Consider the following 26,144-nt stretch of genomic DNA (forward strand, 5'->3'; position numbering starts at 1 on the left):
GAAAACCACATAGAAATGGGAAGGACATGCAAACTCCACATAGACAGTCACCCAAGGCCAGCATTGGAACCAGGCACCTGGCACTGTAAGATGGCCGTGCTAACCACTGTGCCATCAAGGCAGCAGGTGTCTCCAAAACCAGGACCAATAGAAGCTTCCTCTCGCCCCCCCCCCACCTCTCCTGTGTGAGAAGGGAATGCGGTGTGATAGAATGCTGATGTTTGAAATTTAAAATATAATTTTCTGCTGTAAGCACTGTCTGAGGCACAGAAATCTCTCAGTTATTGTCCTTGATGGTCTAGAATACCTTGTCGTCTTTTTGGAACATGTACTTTGTGTCAGGCTGGGGTTACTGCGCCTTTACCCCCACTTTCCATCCCAGTCTCGGGTGTTTGGAGACTGGGCTCCGGATGAGTAATGGCAGCTGCGACTCCCACAATCCCCAGCGCTAAGGAATTCGCTCTATCTGCCGCGCAGGCAGGAGGCCCAGGTTTGCGCATGGCCAAGGGAGATGGGAAGTTGCGCATGTGCAGGAGGTGTTTCCGACCATCATACTGAGCTGTTGACCAATGGGAAGAGTTGGAGGACCGGAAGGACTCAGGTCTTCCAGCCAATCAGAGCGCGGGCTTTGTGAGGCTGACGATTGAGCGTCAGACAGACTCAAACTGCCCCCTGTCTCTGTGAGTAAAACACTTCCTTTTCTCCATCTTTCCATTTCTTTTCTCATTCTTAGAGAAACTGGGGACTTGCAGCAAATGAAGGAAAAGGAAGTGAATCCAATCTGTACATTCCACACATTGTCAGTCCAGTCAGATAGACAGATATCTGTCTGGCAGCCTGCATGGAGACTTTCAGCTCTCTGTGTCCAGGACAGGAAGCAGTGAGCATGGATCTGTCAATCAGCACCTTCAGGAGAATTGGGAGGGTGAATATTAGATACAGCAGAGTGGGAGTAGAGGGAGTGTGGGGGATGGGGATTTACTTTTGGGGAATGTGAGAGGAAAGAATGTTCCATGGCAACTAGAATTGTCTGTTCTGAATTTCTATCCCGTACTGACTGTGATGAATTTTCATTGAGTCAGAGTGGCAACAATTATGTTTTGAGTGGATCCCATGGAATCTCCTTTGCAGCAGCTTTCCTGGTGAGTGAATCTGCCTGGTTATTACCATCGCTCTCTTCACTAACTCCTGCTGCTGATATACCTTCACCTTTCAAATAGCAATTTGTCCCAAACACACCACACTTTGCACCCTGAGATTCTCAGTGTGAACAGGGAGGAATATGTCTGAAACATAGAAAATAGGAGCAGGAGGGGGCCATTAGGCCTATTGAACATGCTCCACCATTCATTATGATCATCCAGTTCAATCGCCTGATCCCACCTCTCCCCATATCCCTTCACCTCATGTGCTATATCGAACTGTTGCTTGAAAACATACAATGTTTTGACCTCAACTAATCCCTGTGGTAGTAAATTCCATAGGCTGACCACTCTCTGGGTGAAGAAATTTCTGCTTATCTCTGCCCTAAACAGTCTACTCTGCATCATCAGTCTGTGGTTCCGGGCACCCCCACCATCAGGAATACCCTTCCTGCTTCTATCTTGCCTAGTCCCAGATCTCCACCCTGGGATTCCTGGTGCAAACAGGGTGGGATGTGTTTGGAGACAAGATATCTCAGTTCCCCACCCTGGGATTCTCAGTGTGAACAGAATGTCCCAGTTCTCAATCTTTAAAAGATCAAAGAGAGGACCAACTGGATTAAATGGTGTTGCTTTATGACATAATTTCATTGCCTGGTAACTAACCTCCTGGAACCCAGCTCATTATGGGCTGGGAGTGTTTGATGGGGCAGTGCAGGTGGAGTTTTTCTACTCACTGACACTGTTTGGTGTGGAATGTAATGGGAGTTTTCCTTTGTATCTAGCTTGGGCAGTGCTTCCTCTGGGAGTTTTTCACAGGATGATTTAGAGAGAGCTTTCTTCTGTACCATAGATGGGTTGTACATACCTTGGGAGTGTTTGGGAAAATGTAGAGGGAGCCTTGCACTGCTCCTCACAAATGTTGTACCTGCCCTGCATGATTTCCACTTCAGAACATGTGCATTAAATTTCAATTTGATTTATTACTGTCAAATATATTGGAATATGGTGAAAAGTGTTTTTTCCTTGCGTGCTATACGGACAAAACATATCTTTCATAGAGTACACAGGAAGAAGGAAAGGCTAGGTACAGAATACGGTATTGCAGGTACAGGTAGGGTGAAGAGAAATATCAGCTTAATATATGATAGGACCATTCAAAAGTGGGACGTTGTTCTTGAGTCATTTGGTACATGTTTTCAGACTTCTGCATAAATTTACTGAGTGGTGGTGAGCTGCCTTTCTGAACCACTTCAGTCCATGTGGTGTAGGTACATCCACAGTGTTGTTAGGGAGGGAATTGCAGGATTTTGATCCAGTGACAGTGAAGGAACAGTGATATATTTCCAAGTCACAATGGCGGGTGGTTTGGAGGGGAATTTCCAGAAGGTGGTGTTCCCATGTGTCTGCTGTCCTTTCCTTCTCGATGGTGGTTGTGTGTGTGGGAAGAGATTGACTCAGTCATTTATCAGTTTTGTTTGTGGGAATACATTTGTTGATAATAGATCCACAGATTTTTAATATTTTCCCAATGCACAACAAACAAGTTGCCTCCTCATAACTTCACGATTACCTCTGTTTAGATTTAAGACTCTGGTTTCAGATTGGGTAACATTGTTCTCAAACTTAGTGTAAAATTCTATTATAAATTTATTGTGTATTTCACTCTCAGCCAACCTCACTAAAAACAGATGATCTCTGATCAGCATCACATTTCTGTTTGTGGAGGCTTACTGCACATAGAGATACTCTGAGGTTCTGAAAGGCACTATATAGATGAAAATTCTTCCAACTGCAGCCCAGTTGCTGTGATTATCAGCAACAGCATCAGCACTCCCCTGTTTCATAATGAACAAGGTTCACCCCTGAATCTGATTAACAGCAGTAATAACTGCAGGATTAGAACAGTGCAGTTGCTTGTGAACCCGCTGGTGTCTCACAAGATTGGATGATTGAGTGAATCCCTTCCCACACACTGAGCAGGTAAATGGTCTCTCTCTGGTATGAACTCGCTGGTGTGTCAGCAGGTGGGATGACTGAGTGAATCCCTTTCCGCACTGGGAGCAGGTGAAGGGTTTCTCCCCGGTGTGAACCTGCTGGTGTCGCAGCATGTTTGAAAATCGAGTGAATCCCTTTTCACACAGAGGGCAGGTGAATGGACTCAGTCCAGTGTGACGGCATCGATGAATTTCCTGATCAGAGGAATAAACGAATCCCTTCCCGATATTCCCGCATGGTCCACACAGACTCCCCCCAGAATCCCTTCCCGATATTCCCACATTGTCCACACGGACTCGCCGTAGTGTGACTGCATTGATGAATTTCCTGATCAAGGGATAATGGAATACATTCCCAGTATTCCCACACTGTCCACATGGGCTCTCCCTGTTTCGGTTACACTTGTGTCTTCCCATATCACTCAATTGATTGAATCCAGATCCACATGTGGAACATGTGTACAGTTTGTCTGTGCTGTGACTGCTGCTCTCCCCTTCCACGTTGCCAATGACATTCAGTCCTGATGAATCGAGTGTCTCGGTTAGATTGATGTGATGCCTGATCTGAGCTTCCTGTCCATTTAACTATTTATATTAGTAATTACTGTAAAGAAAAAGTAATGGACAATTTCAGAGTGGACAGTTTTATAACTTTACGTTTTTTTATTCGCCTAAATCCTGTTCTCCCTCCTCTTTGTTGAAATGGGCCCCTCTTACAATACTTCTGTCCTGTTCAAATGACGACAGCACAGAGGGAGTGTCCCTTTAAATAAACAGATCACCTGCCAGCACCACACATGCTCAGGCCAATGGGACTGGCACACTGCCTCCACATTGGGCTGCTGGTTAGTAGCCAATGAGCTGGGGTGGGGTGGAGATTGAAATATCTGGAATTAGTGATGGTGTGGACACGTGGTTAGAAAATCACCTCATTAAATCTGACACAGAGATTGTGAAGGGTGTGGTTCAGCCTCAGACAGTTCCCAGGGAAAGGGATGGATTCAGTAGTTAGGGTGAATTTGTCATGGTGACTGAAGACAGTTTAATTGGGGGAAATTTCTGCTCATCCTGGACTGCATGTGGGATAAGCAATTTGATAATTTAATAACAGTGGAGTAATGGAGAGGGATGGGTGTGAGGTAGAGCTGGGTGTTGTCAGTGTACATGTGAAAGCTAACATGGTGCTTTTGGATGGTGTCAACCAGTGGCAACATGTACAAAGAACAAAGAAAATTACAGCTCAGGAACAGGTCCTTCAGCCCCTCCAAACCTGCACTGACCATGCTGCCTGACTGAACTAAAAACCCCTACCCTTCTGAGGACCATATCCTTCTATTCCCATCCTATTCATGTATTTGTCAAGATGCCCCTTAAAAGTCACTACTGTATCGGCTTCCACTACCTCCCCCGGCAACAAGTTCCAGTCCCAATACTCACTGTGTAAAAAATCTGCCTCATACATCTCCTTTAAACCTTGCCCCTCGCACCTTAAACCTGCGCCCCTAGTAATTGACTCTTCCACCCTGGGAAAAAGCTTCTGACTATCCACGCTGCCCCTCATAATCTTGTAGACTTCTATCAGTAGCCCCTCAGCCTCCGTCATTCCAGTGAGAACACACCAAGTTTCTCCAAGTTCTCCTCTTAGCTAATACCCTCTGTACCAGGCAACATCTTGGTAAATTTTTTCTGTACCCTCTCTAAAGCCTCTACATCCTTCTGGTAGTGTGGCGACCAGAATTGAACACTATATTGCAAGTGCGGCCTAACTAAAGTTCTGTAAAGCTGCAACATGACTTGCCAATTCTTAAATTCAGTGTCCTGACCGATGAAGGCAAGCATGCCAAATGCCTTCTTAACTACCTTCTCCACCAGCATTGCCACTTTCAGTGACCTGTGTACCTGTACACCCAAGATCCCTTTGCCTATCAATACTCTTTAAGGTTCTGCCATTTACTGTATATTTTGTATCTGTAGATGGGAAATAGGAGGGGCAAGAGATAGATCCTTGGGGGACACCCAGTTCAGAGGCTTTGGAGAGGAAAGGGAGATTGGAGATGGGGCGGTAGTTGGTAAAGACTGTGGGGTGGAGTGTTCTTTTAGGACAGGTGATGACAGTGGATTTGAAAGGTGGGGGACAGTGCCAGAGGATAGAGAGAACCGTCAACAATATCACCTAATGTGTGGAAGGTGGATGACCAGTAGTTTAAGGAGAATAGGATTGATGAAGCAGAAGGTGGGTCTCATGGACAAGATGCAGAGGTCATGAAGGGAGGTAGAGAAACTGGAGGAAGCTGTAGGTTCTGGGCTTGGGCAAGACGGAACTCTAGACATGGTTTGTCCCAGTGGGAAGGGAGGGAAATAGCAGAGGCAGCTGATCAAATTGTCCCAATCTTACCAAGAAGCTCCATGAGCTCCTCACACTTGGAGGTGAGGAGGGGAGAGACGGGGAGCGTGAGAACCCTTCAAAAGGAAATACCATATGTTAACGGTGTTAAAAGATTAAACACTGTTAACACAAAGCTAATTTATTGAAATTACTTGTGAATTCGCTGGTGTCTCAGAAGGTTGGATGACTGAGTGAATCTCTTCTCACACTTGGGACAAGTGAACGGCCTCTCCCTGGTGTGAACTCGCTGGTGTGTCAGCAGGGAGGATGACTGAGTGAATCCCCTCCCACATTGAGAGCAGGTGTACGGTTTCTCCCCAGTGTGAACTCGCTGGTGTACAGTGAGGTCAGATGATGTCTTGAACCCAGTCTCACAGTGAGAGCACCTGAACGGTTTCTCGTCAGTGTGGAGACGTTGATGGCGCATCAGTTCCCCAGAACTTTTAAAGCACTTTCCACATTCCAGGCATTTAAAAGGTCTCTCCTCAGTGTGAACACGTTGATGGTGGAGCAGTTGTCGGGAACTTTTGTAGCACTTCCTGCAGTCTGGGCATTGAAATGGTCTCTTCTCATTGTGAACACTCTGGTGATTCAGCAGAGTGGATAACTGAGTGAATCCCTTCCCACACTCAGAACAGGTGAACGGTCTCTCCCCAGTGTGAATTCTCTGGTGTGACCGCAGGTTAGACGACCTACTGAACCCATGCCCACACACGGAGCAGGTGAATGGCCTCTCCCCAGTGTGACTACGCTGGTGCTCAGTGAGTTGAGATGATTGTTTGAACTCAGACCCACAGTGAGAACACCTAAATGGCCTATCGTCACTGTGAGCACGTTGATGGAGTATCAGATCCCGAGAACTTTTATAGCATTTCCCACAGTCTGGACATTTAAATGGTCTCTTGTCAGTGTGTACTTGCTGGTGTGCCATCAAGTCAGATGATCGAGCAAATCCCTTCCCACACTCTGAGCATCTGAATGGTCTGTTCCCAGTGTGAACACGCTGGTGTCTCAGCAGGTTGCCTGACTGAGCGAATCCCTTCCCACAGTTGGAACAATTGAAAGGTCTCTCTCCAGTGTGAACTCGCTGGTGTTGCAACAGGCTGGATGAGCGAGAGAATCCCTTCCCACACTTGGAGCAAGTGAATGACCTCTCCCCGATGTGTCTGGGCTGATGAGTTTCCAGTTCTGATGGGGATCCGAATCCCTCCCCACATTCCCACTGTTTCTCCCCACTGTGAATGGTGCTTTTTCCTTCCATGTTCAAAATTCACAAATATTCAGCTTACAATAAATTGGGTGACTCCAATCTCATCCTGATGTTTGCTTTGAGTTTTCTGATTGGAAATCCTCCCCTTCAGATAATCTGTGAAATTGATTTTAAACAGAAAAAAAGGGATGAGAAAGAACTCACAAAGGCACGTTGTGAAATTGAGTTGAATGAATCTGGTAAACTGTGGGGCTGGCATCAGGAAAAAGTGACCATGAAGTCTGTTTGATCTTTTGGCAGAAGTGAAATGGTCACTAATGTCCTTCAGGGAAGAAAGCCTGTCTCCAGTCTGAGTCCTCACAAGGCTCTGGCTCCTGCAAGAACACAAGAAATTGGAGCATGAGTAGGCCATTCGGCCTGTCGAGGCTGCTCTGTCTTTCAACACACATCTCACCATCTCAGCCTTAAATATATTCAGTGATGGAACCCTCTGGGCTAGAGAAATCTATGTCACAAGAGAGACAGTGAGAGAAAGCAAAACAGAGAGAAAGTAGTGAAAGAGACAGGGAGAGAGGGTGGCAAATGGGAGGCATTTTCACAGACCTAGAACTGAACCATAATTTGACAAAACCTCCTAAGCCCTCAACCCCCACCATCTGAATTGTCCAGGGCAGCAGGAGTATTTCAAATCCATTACCTCTAAGTTCCCCTCTGAGCTACACCATCTCAATGTGTCTGACATCCAAGATTAGATGAACAGAAACATCCTCCATTTAAATATTGACAAGACTGAGTTCATTTCCTTCAGTCCCCTTGACAAACTCCAGTCCCTAGCCATCAACTCCATCCCAGTCCCTGCCAAATGGCTGAGACTGAAGCAGGAGGTTTGCAGCCATGGTGAAATATTTCACTCCAAGATGATCTTCCAAACTGTTCCCCATCAGGACCAAAATCGCCTATTTTCACCTCAGTAACATTACCCAATTACACGTTAGCCTCAGTTTATCCACTGCAAAAACCATCATCCATTCCTTTGTTACCTTTAGACCAAGTTATTCTAATATACTCCCAGCTGGCTTTCAACATTAAACAACCCCCTCCAGGCAGGTAAAGTCGCTGCCTCCAATGCACCTCTCCCCGATCAGCTAATACATTCTATGTTCATTTCGAGCAAGGGGTCAGTGAGAACACGTCGTCCATCCCAGAAGCTCTGACAAACCTGTATTTGAGCTCACCATCGCCTACATCAGAGCAGCCTTCTCAAAAGTCAACCCATGGTAAGTGACTAGCCTGGATGCACTATCCAGACAAACATTCAGATCTTGTGTGGACCAGTTCACAGTGGTATTTGTAGACATCTTTAACCTCTTTTTACACCAACGTGATGTCCTTATCTGCTTCAAGAAGGCAAACATCATCCCGATACCAAATAAAAGCCAGGCAGCGTGCCTTCATGGCTATTGCCTGGTGGCTCTGACATCCATCAGTATGAAGTGCTTCAAAAGGTGAGTCATGGCTCAAAATTAATTTCAACCTCCCAGATTGTCTATCGCCGCAACAGGTCCACAGCCGACACCATCTCCTTGGCCCTACGCTCAACACCTGGAATACCTGAATAACAAAGACACTTATGTCAGGCTCCTATTCATTGACTACAACTCAGCCTTCAACATCATTATTCTGACAGAACTCATCTCCAAACTGTGAGGCCTGGGGCTCAGCTCCTCCCTCTATGACTGGATCTTAGACTTCCTAACCCACTGGTCACAATCCATAAAAATAGGCAACAACACTTCCTCCACAATCATCTTCAACACAGGTGCCCCACAAGGCTGTGTCCTCAGCCCTTCAATATAGTCTTTATGCACCTATGTCTTTTCTTTTACTTCACAGGTGATTTGGTCCGCTTTGTTGTCCAACAAGGGGCATACACGTGGTGGGTCGTGCGAAGGCTGCTCTTGGATGTTGCTTCGAGAGTTGCCTAGTGCTTCACGTCATTAGTGTACGCTTAACCTGGACCATCTGATGGGCAACATGACAGCTCAGTGACTATCACTGTTTGCTGTGCAAGTACATGGATTTGGGCCAGTGTCTGCGGGAGTTTGCACATTCTCCCCGTGATTGCGTGGGTTTTCTCCAGGTGCTCCGGTTTCCTCCCACACCCCAAAAACATGCTCTTAGGCTGATTGGTTTAACAAATTGTCATAAATTAGTCTTCCCTCATTCTTCCCCAATAGGTGTAGACAAAGGTCATAGGTAGAGGAGGGCACTCACAATGTTAAAATGGTGGTGCGGGCTAGTTGGGCCGAAGGGCCCAGTTCCTGTGCTGTGTTGTTCTTTCTTGTTCTATGACTGTGTGAAGAAATTCCCTTCCAACCCAATTTCCAAGTTTGCTGATGACACCACCGCGGTGGGTTGAATCTCAATCAATGTTGAGACGGAGTACAGGAAAGTGATAGAGAATCTGGTGAACTGGTGTGGCGACAATAATCTCTCCCTCAATGTCAAAAGGAAGGAGATAGTCATCGACTTTAAGAAGCATAGTGGAGGATATGCCCCTGTCTACATCAATGGAGATGAAGTGGAACTGGTCGACAGCTTCAAGTTTCTAGGTGTCCAAATCACCAACAGCCTGTCCTGGTCCTGTCACGCTGATTCTATAGTTAAGAAAGCCCGCCAATGCCTCTACCTTCACAGTTTCTTCCTTGCTGTCATCAGACTTCTGAATGGACCTACCTTATACACCCTAGCTATGACTGTAACACTACATTCTGCACACTCTCCTTTCCTTCTCCCCTATACATTCTATGAACGGTATATTTTTGTCTGTCCAGCACAATAACAATACTTCTCACTTCATAGTAATACTCGTGACAATAATCAATCAAATGTGACATGATAAATCAAATCCCTTAAGATTCTCTTTAAAACTCACCTCTTTGTCCAGTATTTTGGTGATCTGTGCTAATATATCCTGATGTATCTGGATGTTCCTACGAAGTGCACTGGGATTATTTCTGAAAGGTTTTAAATCAATAGAAGTTGTTGTTCACTGTAACTCTGACCTCCTGTTTTACAACAACCTATTGATTTCTTTGTTCCTGCAGCTTTGCAAACCGAGCCCAGCATCTGCAGTGCGCATGCTCCAGCTCACAATGCCCAGGGAGTGATTGACAGCGACTCTGGACCAATAGAAGGAGAAAGCGGGTCTAGCCCTTCCCCCGGGAGAGGTCGGTCCTCCAGCCAATCGGAATGAATGAGGGACGGGACTGGAGGACCGAGCCGGGAGGTTGGTCCTCCAGCCAATCGGAGTGAATGAGGGGCGGGATTGGAGGACTGAGCAGGAGGTTGGTCCTCCAGCCAATCGGAGTGAACGAGGGGCGGGTCTAGATCCCAACACGCCTGTTGTGACTGAGGACATGCGCAGTTCCGATGAGAACTCACGATCGGGGCGGTTGTGGAAATTGTTAGCCGGTGAGATACCGTGGGATGGATCATGAGGGAGGGCTGGAGCCGACGGGTAGGTTTGGAGGCCTCATAAATATCCCGTGTAGGCCGAAGCGTTTGTAGCGGCGGAAGCTGCTCAGGCTTTTCCCCGGGACAGGCCCGTGTCAACAGCCGCCATATTTACTGGGGGAAAGCGTTCGGTCTGGAGCATGCGCAATGAGGGAGAGTTAAGCGATTGTTGACGTCACAATGGAATGAACGTGCGGTGAAAAGTCTTGTTTCTTGTGGGCTGAACAGACAAAACATACCGTTCATAGAGAAGGAAATGAGAGGGTGCAAAATGTAGTGTTCCAGTCATAGCCTGAGTGCAGAGAAGGATCAACTTAGTGCCATTCAAAGGTCTGACAGCAGCAGGGAAGAAACTGTTCTTGGGTCAGTTGATATGTGATCTCAGACTTTTGTATCTTTTTCCCGACGGAAGAAGTGGAAGAGAGAATGTCCGGGGTGCGTGGGGGTCTTTAATTATGCTGGTTGCTTTGCGGAGGCAGTGGGAAGTGTAGACAGAGTCAATGGATAGGAGGTCGGTTTGCATGATGGATTGGGCTACATTCACAACCTTTTGTAGTTCCTTGCGGTCTTGGGTAGAGCAGGAGCTCTGATACAATCCACTGTGATTCAACCAGAAAAAATGCTTTCTGTGGTGTATCTGTAAAAGTTGGTGAGAGTTGTAGCTGACGTGCCAAATTTCTTTAATCTGAGAACATAGAGGTGTTGGTGGGCTTTCTAAACTATAGTGTCAGCATGGGGGGACTAGGGTAGGTTGTTGCTGAGCTAAACACCTAAAAACATGAAGCTTTTGACCCTTTCTACTTCATCCCCATTGATGTACACAGGAGCATGTTCTCCTCTCTGCTTCCTGAAGCTGGTGACAATCTCCTGCACTTTGTTGACGTTGAGGGAGAGATTATTGTCGCCACACCAGTTCACTAGATTCTGTCTAATTCTTGTACTCAGTTTTGTACTCTGGCATTGTTTAAGATCCGACCCACTACTGTGGTGTCATCAGCAAACTTGAAAATCGAAGTGGAGGGGAATTTGGCCACACAATCATAGGTATATAAGGAATAGGAAGGGGCTGAGGACGCAGCCTTGTGGGGCACCGTGTTGAGGACGATTGTGGAGGAAATGTTGTTGCCTATCCTTACTGATTGTAGTCTGTGAGTTAGGAAGTTCAGGATCCAGTTGCAGAGGGAGGAGCCGAGGCCCAGGCCTCAGAATTTGGAGATTTGGAGTTCCAAAGCAGCTGAGATTTGGGGGGTGGGGAAGTGGAGTCAGGTGATGCCACTGAGGTGGAAGAACAAAGGAAAGTACAGCACAGGAACAAGTCCTTTGGCTCTCCGAGCCTGTGTTAACCATGATGCCTTAATTTAAAAAAAAATCTTTTGCCCTGATTCAATACTTATCTCTCTATTCCCTCCCTATTCATGTACCCATCCAGATGCCTCTTAAATGTTGCCAATGTGCCTGTTTCCACCACCTCTTCTGGTAGCACATTCCAGACACCCACCAGTCTCTCCCTGAAACTTTCCCCCTCTCGCCTTGAACCTGTGTCTCCTTGCAAATAGGTAGTCTTGATGATGATGTGGATATGCGGTTGGAAGCTCAAACTGGGGTGAAATATTTCACTACAGTAGTGAACAGCCTGGTTCAGCCTCAGACAGTTGCCAGGAAGAGGGATAGAGTTGTTAGCGATGAAGTGGAGTTTGTAGTTCGGACTGAAGACAATGGCTTCAGTCTTCCCAGTATTTATAAAAAAAATTTCTGTTCTTTTAGGACAGGATGTCAGACAAGCCAGGATGATGTGTGAGTTGGAGGGGAACTTGGAGTTGATGGGGTTCACTTTTACCTGCTACCCTATCCTTGGTAGTGGAGGTTGAGTGCTTGGGAGATTCTGTCAAAGACTTGTTGAGTTGTAGACGTATAAAATCCCACTCCTTCACCCTCCCCCCCCCACCCCGATCTCTCCTATCTCTCTGTCTCCTCCCAGAGTGTCGTCAGCCTTGTGTTGATCCAGACTGGGTGTCAGGTTTCCTTCCCTGAAGGACATTGGTGAACCAGTTGGGTTTTTATGAAAAGCCAGCGGTTTTCCTAATGTCAACCCCACAAATTCCCAGATTCATTTCGCTCACTTTCACAACCTGTTTTTGTGGGTCTCTCTCATTCCCTTTTTTCTGTTTTAAATCAATTTCACAGGGTTTCAGAAGAGGAGGATTTGTAGTTTGGAAACTGAAACCAAACATGATATCAGAACCTGATGAAGTTGGCCAATTTGTTATATTCTGAACATTGTTGTATTTTGAATACGGAAGAAAAAAGCACCGTTCAGAGTGGAGAGAAACTGTACACGTGTTCTGTGTGCGAACAAGACTTTAACCAATCATCAAGTCTTTCGGAACATCATTGTCGTGACAACAGGGAGATGGCATGGAAATGTGGGGATTGTGGGAAGGGATTCAATTACCCATCCCTGCTAGAAACTCATCGATGCAGTCACACTGATGAGAGGCCATTCACTTGCTCCCTTTGTGGGAAGAGATTCAATTGGCCATCCAACCTAGCAATACACCAGCGAGTTCACACTGGGGAGAAACCGTTCACCTGCTCCCAGTGTGGGAAGCAATTTGCTCACTCATACAATCTGCGGATACACCAGCGAGTTCACACTGGGGAGAAGCCATTCTCTTGTTCTCAATGTGGGAAAGCATTCGCTCATTCAGCCAATTTGTTGAGGCACCAGCAAATTCACACTGGGGAGAGGCCATTCAGCTGCTCCCAGTGTGGGAAGGAATTCGCTAACCAATCTCACCTGCTAATACACCAGCGAGTTCACACCGGGGAGAGGCCGTTCACCTGTTCAGTATGTGGGAGGGGATTCACTCAGTCATCTGACCTGCTGATACACCAACGAGTTCACACTGGAGAGAGACCATTTACCTGCTCCCAGTGTGGGAAGGGATTCACTCGTTCAGCCAAGCTGCTGATACACCAGCAAACTCACACTGGGGAGAAGCCATTCACTTGTTCAGTGTGTGGAAAGGGATTCAGTCAGTCATTCAATCTGCTGGCACATCAGCGAATTCACACTGGGGAGAAGCCATTCACTTGTTCTCAATGTGGGAAGAGATTCAGTCAGTCATCCCATCTGCGGACACATCAGCGAGTTCACACTGGGGAGAGGCAGTTCACTTGCTCCCAGTGTGGGGCGGGATTCACTACCTCATCCAATCTCCTGAGACACCAGCGCACTCACAAGTAACTATTGTGATTGGATTTTGCTGTTAATCATGTTCAGACTGAACCATGTTCATTTGGGTCTGTTTGTGGAATTGAAAAATAACTCCAGCTCTGTTACAGATATTAATATAGTTGGTCTTAGAAGGGGAATATTTGGGGTTCAGGAAGCTCACACAAAACATTAGGACAAGGTACCACATGTAGGTTGTTGCTTAAGGTTAAATCTCGTGGGATCCAGGGTGAGGTGGCCATTTGGATACAAAATCAGCTTGATGACAGAAGACAGAGGGTGGTTGTAGAGGATTGTCTTTCAAACTGGAGGTCTGTGACCAGTGGTGTGCCTCAGGAATCAGTGCAGGGTCCACTGTTATTTGTCATTTATATTAATGATGTGGATGAGAATTTAGTCAGCATGTTTAGTAAGTTTGCAGATTACACCAAGATTGGTGGCACAGTGGACAGTGAAGAAGGTTATCTAGGATTGCAAAGAAATCTTGATCAATTGGGCCAGTGGGCTGATGAATGGCAGGTGGAGTTTAATTTAGATAAATGCAAGGTGATGCATTTTGGTAGATTGAACCAGGTCAGGACTTACTCAGTTAATGGTTGGGCACTGGGGAGAGTTACAGAACAAAGAGATTGGGGGATACATGTTCATAGATCTTTGAAAGTGGAGTCACAGATGGACAGAGTGGTGAAGAAGGTATTCAGCATGTTTCGTTTCATTGGTCAGAACATTGAATACAGGAGTTGGGACGTCTTGTTGAAGTTGTACAAGACATTGGTAAGGCCACATTTGGAATACCATGTACAGTTCTGGTCACCCTATTATAGAAAGGATATTATTAAACTAGAAAGAGTGCAGAAAAAAATTACTAGGAGGCTACCAGGACTTGACAGTTTGAGTTATAAGGAGAGGCTAGATGGCTGGGACTTTTTTCTCTGGAGTGTAGGAGACTTGGAGTGATCTTACAGAGGTCTATAAAATAATGAGGGGCATAGATCAGCTAGATAAGTCAATATCTTTTCCCAAAGGTAGGGGAGTCTAAAACTAGAGGGCATAGGTTTAAGGTGAGGGGGAGAGATACAAAAGGGTCCAAGGGGGGCAAATATTTTCACACAGAGATGGGTGTCTGGGACAAGCTGCCAGAGGTAGTAGTAAAGGCGGGTACAATTTTGTCTTTCAAAAAGCGTTCACACAGTTACATGGGTAAGATGGATATAGAGGGATGTGGGCCAAACGTGGGCAATTGGGACTAGTTTGGCAATTAAAAAAAAGGGGTGGCATGGACAAATTGGGTCAAACAATCTGTTTCCATGCTGTAAAACTCTATGACTATCAGGATTAGATGGATCAACACAATTTATCGTAACCTGAAAGCAGAGAATTTTGTAGATGGAAGCAAACCACTGTCCACAACCAAAGTGAGAAACCATGGAAATGTGAGGAGATATTCAGTTACACATCAGAGCTGGAAACTGACTGACGCACTCACCTGTTCTGAGTGTGGGAACAGCTTCAATGTCACCCCAGCTTTTTGCACAGCAGCAGGTTTACATTGGGGAGAGGCCATTTATAAGCTTCAAGTATGGAAAGTGTGATGAGAATATTGCAATGGATATGTATGTATATATACATTGTTTTTATGTTTCGGGGAATGTTTAAAAATTCAGCTATATTTTGTAGGCTCAAGGGTTCTGAAAGCAAGTTAATGACTCATTTTAGCTAGAAATTTGTTTCTGTGATAGAGCTAATGGGCTTTTGTTTATATAAGAAGTTCCCCTTGGATTTCTGACTAGTGTTGTTACAGGGTCATGGGATAATGTGGGTCTGTGCAGCAAGAAAGAAGCTTTTGCAGTTCTGGGAGGGAACTGTTAGAGGGTTTCTACAAACTGGTCTGAGGCTCGTTTGCTCTCGAAAAGCTTCAAGACTGTCTAGACTCAGTGAAGAATTCCCACAGAGCAGAAGGAGGCCATTTGGACAATCGAGCCTGCACTGACAACAATTCCACCCAAACCCTATCCCCATAACCCCACATATTTACCTTTCTCATCCCCCGACACAAGGCAAAACTTTACTGGGCCAATCAACCAAACCTGCGCATACTTAGAGTGTGGGTGGAAATGGGAGCAATGAAGGAAACACACGAAGACACAGGGAGAACGTGCAAAGTCCACACAGTTATCCAAGACCACAATTGATCCTGGCTCCCTGGTATTGTGAGCAATGCTGACATGCCACCCTACTAAGTCTGCATATGGTTGCTAACTGTATTTAAAGTGTCATTTACATCACTTAAGAAGAACTGAAATAGTGAAAGATTAGAAATTAAAGTTGTTTACTTTCATTTTTAAATATTGTTCAACTGTTAATAACTGCTTCATTTGTTAGAGTTATATTTAAACAGTGATATTAAATAAAGTTTGTTTTACTATAAAAAATCCCTAAATCAGTGAAATTACTCCTGGAACAAAGCATTCTATCCTCACATTTATGCCAACATAGAAATGTTGTTGGGGTCTGGTCTGGCTTCCTAATGTAATTTAGGGGTTTTAGTCCAGGACGCTAACAGGATCCACCCTGCAAACACCCATTTTTACACTGGGGAGAGACCTTAAAAATGCCCAGACTGTGGGAAATGCTTTGAACAATATGTTCACACTGATGAGAGACCATTCAGTTGCTTTTCATGTGAGATTCGGTTCAGGAGATCATCTCAACTCACTGTGCACCAGTGAGCTCACACTGGGGAGAGGCTATTTTTCTGCTGTGAGTTTAGGAAGAGATTGTCTCTGTTTTGAAGTTGGATTTGCAATTTTTGCAGTGTCTAGAATCATAGAATCCCTGCAGTGCAGAAGGATGCCATTTGGCCCATTAAGTCTACACCGACAACAATCCCACTCAGGCACTATCTGCATAACCCCACATATCTACTCCAATAATTCCTATAATCTACACATCCTGTGACACTGAGGGGCAATTTAGCATGCCCAATCAACCTAACCAGCACCTCTTTTGTGGGAGGAAACCGGAGCATCCAAAGAAAACCCACGCAAACACGCGGAGAACATACAAACCCCACACAATGACTCAAGCCGGGAATCAAACCCAAGTCTAGTTTTTGGGTCACTGTGGATCAGTTTTCTCTCACTTACCATTACCTGTTTAAAGGTAAAGGAGTTTTTAAAGAATAAGGCAACAGTAACTGTCACCCTGTTCAACATGAAACTCATTGTTAATTCTTCCTCAGTAACAATTTTAAACACGAAGTTTGCAGTGGGGATTGAAGCGGAGAGTTTCTCCTATAAAGTTGCAGTGATAATGAGTGTCGTGGGGAAATGAGTGTGAATCCCCCAGCCCCGGACACAGGGGAACTGACCATCCATCTCTAGCTCTAATTCATAAGAAATAGGAGCAGGAGTAGGCCATCTAGCCCTTCGAGCCTGCCCCGCCATTCAATAAGATCATGGCTGATCTGTCTTGGCTCAGTTCCACATTCCCGCCCTCTCCCCATAACCCTTAATCCCCTCTCTTATCAAAAACCCATCAACCCACTTCTTAAAAATATTTAGCGAGGTAGCCTCCACCACTTCAACGGGCAGAGAATTCCAGAGATTCACCACCCTTTGAGTGAAGAAGTTCTTCCTCAACTCCGTTCTAAACTGCCCCCCTTTATCTTGAGGCTGTGCCCCCTAGTCCTACTATCCTTTCTGAGCAGGAAGAGTCTCTCCACTTCTATCCTATCCATCCCATTCATCATCTTATATGTCTCAAAGAGATCTCCCCTCATCCTTCTAAACTCTAACGAGTACAAGCCTAGTTTATTCAGCCTCTCCTCATAGCTCAACCCCTTCAACTCCGGCATCAGCCTAGTAAACCTCCTCTGCACTCCCTCCAAGGCCAAAATATCCTTGCGTAAGTACGGCGCCCAAAACTGCACACAGTACTCCAGCTGCAGCCTCACCAATGCCCTATACAGCCGCAGCACGACCTCCCTACTTTTATATTCAATCCCCCTCGCTATGAAGGCCAGCATCCCATTCGCCTTCCTGACCACCTGCTGCACCTGCAGGCTGGGTTTTTGCGACTCATGCACAAGGTCCCCGAGGTCCCTCTGCACCGTCGCCTGCTGCAGTTTTTTGCCACGTAAGTAATAATCCTTCCTACCATTATTCCTACCAAAGTGGACCACTTCGCACTTGCCAACATTAAATTCCATTTGCCAGTTCCTGGCCCATTAATTCCCAAACAGAAAATGCTGCAATAATCAGCAATGATGCGGAGATGCCAGCATTGGACTGGGGTAAACACAGTAAGAGGTCTCACAACACTAGGTTAAAGTCCAACCAGTTTATTCGGTAGCAAAAGCATTATTTTGTAAGTGCCTTTATATGCCCTGTTTATGAACAAAACTTCCACTTACCTGATGAAGGAGCAGCGCTCTGAAAGCTAGTGGCTTGTGCTCCCAAATAAACCTGTTGGACTTTAACCTGGTGTTGTGAGACTTCCTACAATAATCAGTAAGTCGGCCCTCACCATCTGAAACCGTCACAATGCCCGGCTGATTCACGGCAGCTCCGGACCAATTGGGAGAGTGGGCGGGACTGGAGGACCGAGCGATAGCGGCTTGTCCTCCAACCAATGGGAGTGAATGAGGGGCGGGACCGGGCTGGGAGTGAAGCATGCGCAGTGTGGTTAATGGCCGTTGGAGAGGTAATTTTATTCAGATCCACAATCGCTAGCAGAAAATAGTGGATGGGAGGGAGCGATGGATCCAGCTACCGGGCGGAGATGTTTCCTAAAAATGTGTAACCGCAATGTCCGAAAAAGAGCTTCCAGGGCCTTCCAGATGCACTGGGTGGGTCTCCAGCTCTGGATGACGGGTTAACGGCCGCCATCTTTGTTGGGGCCAATGTGCAAACAGGGCTAATTCGGGGCTGCCATCTTTGTAGGGGGCAATGATGTCATTGAGTGGGAGGAGCTTGTTCCCCATTGTTCAGAATGGAGACAACTTGTCCATCAAACTGCATCAACCCTCTGAGTCCCAATGTCTCATTGATGAGGCAGAGCGGTGACAGAGAAGAAAAGCAAGTGAAACAAATGCTAAAAGATATGGCAAATGCACTAGTGGTAATTTACCAAAATTTGCTGGACTCTGGGATGGTTCCTGCAAATTGGAAAACAGCAAATGTGACACCACTGCTTAAAAAAGAAGGTAGATAAGAGGCGGGTAACTATAGGCCGGTTGCCTTAACCTCGGTAGTAGGGAAAATGCTTGAATGCGTCATCAAGGAAGAAATAGCGAGACATCTGGATATAAATTGTCCCATTGGGAAGACTCAGCATGGGTTCATGAAGGGCAGATCATGTTTGACTAACTTGGTGGAATTCTTTGAGAACATTTCGTGCGTGGTGGACAATGGGGAATCTGTGGATTTCCAGAAAGCATTTGACAAGGTGCCACACTAAAGGCTGTTGCATAAGATAAAGGTGTGCAGTGTTATATCCATGTATTAGCATGGATAGAGGATTGGTTAACTAACAGAAAGCAAAGAGTAGGGGTAAATGGGTGTTTTTCTGGTTGGTGATCAGTGATTAGTGGTGTGCCTCAGGGATCAGTGTTGGGACCGTAATTGTTTACGATTTACATAGATGATTTGGAGTTTGGGACCAAGTGTAGTATGTCAAAATTCACAGATGACACTAAGATGGGTGGCAGAGTAAAGTGTGCAGAGGATGCTGAAAGTCTGCAAAGGGATATAGATAGTCTAAGTGAATGAGCTAGGGTCTGGCAGATAGAGTACAAAGTTGGTAATTGTGAGATCATCCATTTTGGTAAGAATAACAGCAAAATGGACTATTATTTAAAAGGTAAAGAATTGCAGCTTGCAGCTGTGCAGAGGAACCTGGATGTCCTTGTGCATTAATCACAAGGAGATGGTTTGCAGATGCAGCAGGTGATTAAGGAGGCAAATGGAATTTTGTCCTTCATTGCTCGAGGGATGGAGTTTGAAAACAGTGAGGTTATGTTGCAGCTGTATAAGATGCTGGTGAGGCCACATATGGAGTACTGTGTACATTTTTGTCTCCTTACTTGAGAAAGGATATATTGGTATTGGAGAGGGTACAGGGGAGATTCATTAGGTTGATTCCAGAGTTGAGAGGATTGGTTTATGAGGACGGACTGAGTAGACTGGGGCTATACTGATTGGAATTCAGAAGAATGAGGGGAGATCTTATTGAAACATATAAGATTGTGAAGGGAATAGATAACATAGAAGCAGGGAAGTTGTTCCACTGACAAATGAAACTAGAACCGGGGAGGGGGGGGGGGGGGGGTTGCATAGCCTCAAAATAAGGAGGAGTAGATTTTGGATTGACTTGAGGAGGAACTTCTTCACACAAAAGGTTGCCAATCTGCTTAATTCCCTGCCCAGTGAAGCAGTTGAGACTACCTCAGTGAATGATTTTAAGCCAAGGATAGATAAATCTTTGAACAGTAAAGCAAGTAAGGCTCATGGTGGGCAGGCAAGTCAGTGGAGTTGAGTCCACGAAAAGATCAGTTATGATCTTATTGAGTGGCACAGCATCTTCAAGGGGACAGATGGCCTACTCCGCTCCTAGTTCTTATGTTAAAGACTGCTCTTCACATCCCACTGTCTCATGGGATCTCCTTCCCCATTTGTCAAAAGATCTGCAGGTTTGTTATCAGTCCCACCTTAGCATTGAACAAGGCATGAGGTGTAAAGCGTGTCCTGGTCACAGACCCAGGTTATCGACCACCAACTTTCACTGGGCAAAGTGCAGAAGGACACTTGGGCTGTGCTCCCTGTCAGCAGAAGAGAATATGGTGAATTTCCCAGACTGATGGTGATGCATTTTGGAAACTCCTTTTACAAGGAGTTAGAAGGGGAGAATTTGCATACAGCAAACTAAAACCAAGAAAAATGTTTGTCTCTTCTGAATTGCATTTCTGCACTGTCAGTGCTGGGATTTGTAAACTTCTTTTACAGCATATTAGTAGAGGATATGTTGAAAAGACATCAATATCTGATAGCACCATTCGATTACAGCATCCAGATGTTATCAGTCTTTGAGTGGAAGTATCGGATTCCAGGTCATTACCACTGACTGTGTAAAATTTCTTCCTCATATCCCCTTGGTAGATCATTTTCAAAATCCTCAATCTGTGTCCTGTAATTGGATAATGGGAATAGTTAAACTTTATCTAAGTTAACTATACCTGTCATAAATTTGTACACCTCTGACAAAACTCCCCTCAATCTCCTTTGCTCCAATGAGAATAATGTCAGTTTCTCCAGCCTAACACTGTAACGACAATCTCTGGAATCATTTTAGTAAATCTCCTCTGCATCCTCTTAAGGACTCTCACATCCTCCATAATGTGTGGTGATCACTGGTTTACACCAACCCAGATGTCCTGTGTATCTCCTTGTGATCTCATCACACACCCACAATTCCACAGCGACATCACCCCCGCTCCCCAGGTATTTCCTCAAATGGGAGACTTTTCTCTGACTCCAGTGTTTCTGACATCCTCCCAGCTGAGGGTCCCAACAGAAGAGTTTAAATTTTAAACAGTGAAATTGTTTCATAGATGACTGTTTCTGACCATATATCTACAGTTGAGAGTTTTAAATGCTGAGCTTTGCTATCTGTGACAGGTTCCATGTCTTTGGGGCTGGTCTGACTCCTTTACTGTGGACCTGACTCCATGTGTATTCATTGCCCGGTTTCACCTCTCTGTCATTGTCTAATTTCCTCTCTCTCTAATGATGGGTGTATTTCAGTTGTGTTCAGTATTTCACTGTTAGTTCTGCCAAATATGTTGAAAGAAGGTTCCCATTTGTAACGATGTGCTGCTGGTTTACCAGCTTCCCGCAGTATCTTTAATAGTCAGGAATTGTTTTTCCTGTGTTCTAGTCCACTTCTCCTATTTCAGAGGTTACATTACATTTGGCACCATTTTTATTCCACATAGTTCACACTGGATCATTGATTCTGTCTTTCTCACCCCAGCTATTACCTGACCTGCTGAATATTTCCAATATTAGCTCAGATTTCCAGCAGAATCAGTATTGGGCTTTTATTTTATTGCAGTCATTTCTGAGTCTAGAGATAGAGAGGAACTACTTAAGAACTGATTTGTATCAGGGTGAACCCTTGCATCTAATGCAGGTCCTTTCTCATTGAGTCATAGAGTCACAGAATGATTCCAATACAGGTGGAGTCCTTTAGAGTGTTGCACCCTTGTGGCTGTCCGCAAGAACAAGGCAGTTAGACTCATTCCCCTGCCTGTTCCTTGGAACCCAGTGTTTTCTTTCTCTTCAGGGTCTTGTCCAGTTCCCTTTTTTTTTGTTGTATCAGTTGGAGCTGGAATGGAGATTTAGGAGAACCTGTTGGGTTTAACCAAAAGGACTGTGGAACTCAGTCGGACCCAATTTCCAATGTGAAATTGTCAAAGGAGCTCGATCCTGGGAAGATCAGGTTGTGAAACAGACACTGTCTATAAAGGGAAAAGGATATTGTTAGAGGAACAAGTATTTCTGCAGATGTTATTTTTCTATTTCACACATACATATGTTTAAAGTTTAATTTTGGAATTTAGGCATTATTAACAAGACCAGCAGCAAATAGTCCCCATCTCCAGTTACCTGTGGAGAAGATGATGTTTGACCTTCTTGAACCACTGCAGTCCGTGTGGTGAAGCTGCTCCCACAATACTGTTAGGTAAGGAGATACAGATTATTCACGCGGTGATGATGAAGGAACAATGAAATATCTCCAAATCAGTCATAGCAGAGTGTATTGGACAGCACTTTTTTTTACATAATGGAACATTTCAAGGTGTTTCTCAGATTTCTAAGATGTCACATTTGACATAGCCATATAAAGAGGTATGAGGACAGATGGTCAAAGGTTTGGTTAAAGAGGTTTTGAGGAAAATCTTAAAAGGAGAAGGTGAGGCGGAGAGCTTTTGGGAGGAAATTCCACAGCTTGTGGGCTTGGCAGCTGAAGGTGCAGCCTCCAAAAGTCAAACAATTAAAATAAAGAAGGGTCAGGAGGTCAGGAAAAGAGGAGTGCAGAGATCTGCAGAAATCCAACTCCACAGATAAATGTGTTAGGTGGACTGGCCATGCTAAATTGCCCCTTAGTGCCGGGGGGATTAGCAGGATAATATGTGGGTTACAGGGATAGGGATGGGTGAGATTTTTGTTGGTGCAAGCTTCTTTCTGCGCTGTAGGGATCCTATGATTCTATCTCAGAGATTTGTGAGTCTCAAGGAGATTACACAGATAGGAAGGAGCCATGGAGGAATTTTAAAATAAGGGCAAGAATGTAAAAATTAGTTACTTATTGATCAGAAATCTTTGTAAGTCAGTGCGCACAAGGGTAATGGGTGAACAAGACTTGATGTGAGTAAGCATATAGGGAGCAGATTTTTGGATGAGCTCAAGATTACAGAGAGGTTGAATGTGGGAGGCCGGCTGGGAGTGTGTTTGGATTGTTACATCCAGAGATAACAAAGGAATAGATGATGGTTTCAGCAACAGATGAGCTGAGACTGGGGTGGAGTCAATGACGACAGTGAGTGGAAATAGACGCTCTGGGTGCTGACGTTGATATGTGGTTGGAAGCTCGTCTTAGTCTCGCAAATGATTCCCTGGCTGTGAACAGTCTGGTTCAGCCTCAGATTGTTAACAGTGAGAGGGATGGAGTCTATGTCTAGGGGGTGGAGTTTGTAGAAGTGCCTGAAGGCAATGGCTTTGTACTTCCGAATATGTAAGTGGATTGTCAGACGAGTCAGTGCAGTGTATGTGTTGGAGAATTTTCAGGTGATAGTGTTCACATAATCCCACTGCCTGGTCCTTTGAGAAGAGGTTCAGTGTTTAATGGTTCGGTCAAAGTTCTGGCTGAGTGGTTTATGTATAAAATCCCCCTTCTTCACCTCCTGCTCTCCACTTCTTTCTTCTTCTCTCTCTCACTCTCTCCCTCCTTCTCCTCCCTCAGAGGTCAAAGTCTTATCCAGACCAGGAGGCAGGCTCCCTTTCCTGTAGGACATTCGTGAATCAGTTGGGTTTTTATGACAATCCAGCAGTTTTCATGGTCACTTTTTCTTAGTGCTGGCCCCATGAATTACCAGATTCAGTCAGCTCAATTTCACAACCTGTCTTTGTGTTTTGGGGGTTCTCTCTCACGTCCTTTTTCTGTTTTAAATCAATTTTGCAGAATAACAGAAAGGAAGGCTTGCAGTTGTGGAACAGGAAACTAAACATCACATCAAAGTCTGAGAGTCAATAACCTGAATACCATCAGATTTTGATCATGGAAGGAAAAAGCACTGGATACAACGGAGAGAAACTATACACATCTTCTGTGTATGGACGAGACTTCAACCAATCACCTGCCCTGTCAGAACATAAATGTCACCACACTGAGGAGAAGCCGTGGAAATGTGGGGACTGTGGGAAGGGATTCGATTACCCATCCCAGTTGGAAATTCATCATCGCAGTCACACCGGGGAGAAACCATTCACCTGCTCAGACTGCGGGAAGGGATTTACTAAATCTTCCACCCTGCTGACACACCGACGCACTCACACTGGGGACAGACCATTCACCTGCTCCAATTGTGGGAAAGGATTCACTCAGTCATCCAACCTGCTGACCCACCAGCGAGTTCACACCGGGGAGAGACCATTCATCTGCTCAGTGTGTGGAAAGGGATTCACTTTTTCAGCCAACCTGATGACACACCAACAAGTTCACACTGACGTGAGATCTTTTAAATGCCCAGACTGTGGGAAATCTTTTAAAACTTCCCAGGAACTTATGTACCATCAACGTCTTCACACTGAGGAGAGGCCATTCAGGTGCTCACACTGTGGGACAGGATTCAGACGTTTATCACATCTCACTGTACACCAGCGCACTCACAGTGGAGAGAAACCATTCACCTGTTCAGAGTGTGGGGAGGGATTTACTCAGTCATCCACTCTGCAGAGACACCAGCGAGTTCACTCTGGGGAGAGACCATTCACCTGCTCCAAGTGTGGGAAGAGATTCACTCAGTCATCCACTCTTCAGAGACACCAGCGAGTTCACACTGGGGAGAGGCTGTTCATCTGCTCCAAGTGTGGAGAGAGATTCACTAAGTTTCCCAACTTACTGATGCACCAACAAATTCACAAGTAACTAAAGAGATTGTATTTTACTGCTAATCGCATCCAGGCCTGAACCATATTCATTGGGGTCTGTTACTGCTGATGTTCATAAACTCCTATCCAGCCATAATAGTATTCTGGATTAAAAATACAATTAAATTAGATTCATGTTAATCAAACAGTGGCCAGTTTTTTAAAAATATCTCTAACACAATTCAGATTCTTTTGAAGGGCTCTGTCTCTCCTCTGTCTCCTGCATCCTCACCTCCAACAACTGAGAAGAGCTCAGGAGGTTCTTTGACACAAACATTGAGACAATCTGATCAGCTGCCTCTGCTGCTTCTTCCCAATCACTGGACCACTAGGGTAAACTGTCTGTTTTTGTCCAAGTTCTGAACTCATATCTCCCTTTGATCCTAATCTCACTAACCTGCAGAACAACCAATTTCTCCATGTCAATAGCTCTCTCTTTCTCTAGTTCTCTCTCCATCTCTAGCTCATCCACTGTCTCTCCTTCATTATCTACTGTTATCTTTCTGCTGTTTATCTCAGAGTGTACTTCTCATCTCTTGCTCAGTCTAAAACTAGAGGGCATAGGTTTAAGTTGAGTGGGGGGAGATACAAAGTCTACATAGTCTGTAAGTCTGTCTACCGCCTGACCATCATCAATCTGTATAGTCTGTAAGTCTATATAGACTGTCTACTGCCCTACCATCATCGATCTTCCTTGTCACTTCATCAAAGAACTCTAACATTTGTAAGGCATGATCTCCCATGCACAAAGCCGTGCTGACGACTCATAATCAAACCCTCTTTCCAAATGTCTGTACATCTTATCCCTTAGAATCCCCTCTAGTAACTTACCCACTACAGATGTTAGGCTTACCAGTCTATAATTCCCAGGTTTTTCTTCACAGCCCTTCTTAAATAAGGCCACAATATTTGCTACCCTCCAGTCAACTGGTATCTCACCCGTGGCGAACAATGATGCAAGTATCTCAGCCAGGCTCCTGCAATTACTTCTCTAGGCTCACATCGTGTTCTTGGATATACCTGGTCAGGGCCAGGAGATTAATCCTCCTTCATACATTTTGACACGTCCATTACCTCTATTGTGATGCGAACTGTCCCCAGTATATCAGCACTAGCTTTCCAAGGTTCCCAAGTCATGTCTTACCTGAAAGAACCTCCCCCCCAAAGTCATGTCTTTCTCCACAGTGAACACAAAGGAGAATTAGTGTCCATTGTCTAGTTAAGCACACAAATTGCTTGGTAGAGTTTAATTGAATATTTCTGAGACCCCATACACTGCAGTGACTTTATCAACAAGGGGCTAAAGAAGTATTCTGGTGTGTTAAGAGAGGATGAATTCTGGAATTATGCATTCATGTCCTGAATCTTAATAATTATCACTTAGCTGGGATGTTTCAGTATGAAAGAATCCCATGTACTTGTCAGTATGGGTTTCCTCCCACAATCCA

General features: G+C 45.1%; 3 protein-coding genes across 5 annotated transcripts in view; 1 reads left to right on the forward strand and 2 right to left on the reverse strand.

The window, feature by feature from the left end:
* LOC145335633 (uncharacterized) overlaps positions 1-26,144 on the reverse strand; it is a 198,718-nt gene that overhangs the window by 41,312 nt on the left and 131,262 nt on the right.
* Positions 3,403-9,939, reverse strand: LOC145363661 (uncharacterized). 3 transcript variants are annotated; one of them, XM_080218864.1, is made up of 3 exons: positions 9,671-9,939; positions 5,678-6,891; positions 3,403-3,743 (listed from the first exon to the last, which is right to left on the reverse strand). In XM_080218864.1, exons 2-3 carry the CDS (start codon positions 6,784-6,786, stop codon positions 3,734-3,736), a joined length of 1,119 nt encoding a protein of 372 aa, XP_080074990.1. In that variant the 5' UTR covers positions 6,787-6,891; positions 9,671-9,939; the 3' UTR covers positions 3,403-3,733. The 3 variants fall into 3 exon arrangements, with proteins under 3 accessions (XP_080074990.1, XP_080074991.1, XP_080074992.1); XM_080218865.1 differs by having other exon boundaries at positions 5,678-7,109; XM_080218866.1 differs by lacking the exon at positions 3,403-3,743 and having other exon boundaries at positions 5,674-6,676; positions 6,749-6,891.
* Positions 10,164-24,842, forward strand: LOC145335566 (uncharacterized). Its single transcript, XM_080181373.1, has 4 exons — positions 10,164-10,255; positions 12,436-13,494; positions 13,810-13,813; positions 23,939-24,842. Exons 2-4 carry the CDS (start codon positions 12,497-12,499, stop codon positions 24,692-24,694), a joined length of 1,758 nt encoding a protein of 585 aa, XP_080037499.1. The 5' UTR covers positions 10,164-10,255; positions 12,436-12,496; the 3' UTR covers positions 24,695-24,842.

This window comes from Carcharhinus amblyrhynchos, unplaced genomic scaffold, assembly GCF_965287045.1.
Source record: "Carcharhinus amblyrhynchos unplaced genomic scaffold, sCarAmb.v2.hapA scaffold_39, whole genome shotgun sequence".
Taxonomy (NCBI): Eukaryota; Metazoa; Chordata; class Chondrichthyes; order Carcharhiniformes; family Carcharhinidae; genus Carcharhinus; species Carcharhinus amblyrhynchos.

Coding starts and splice junctions, on each gene's coding strand:
- LOC145363661 (XM_080218864.1), bottom strand. CDS start 6,786: ATGGAAGGAAAAAGCACCATTCACAGTGGGGAGAAACAGTGGGAATGT.
- LOC145335566 (XM_080181373.1), top strand. CDS start 12,497: ATGAAGTTGGCCAATTTGTTATATTCTGAACATTGTTGTATTTTGAAT.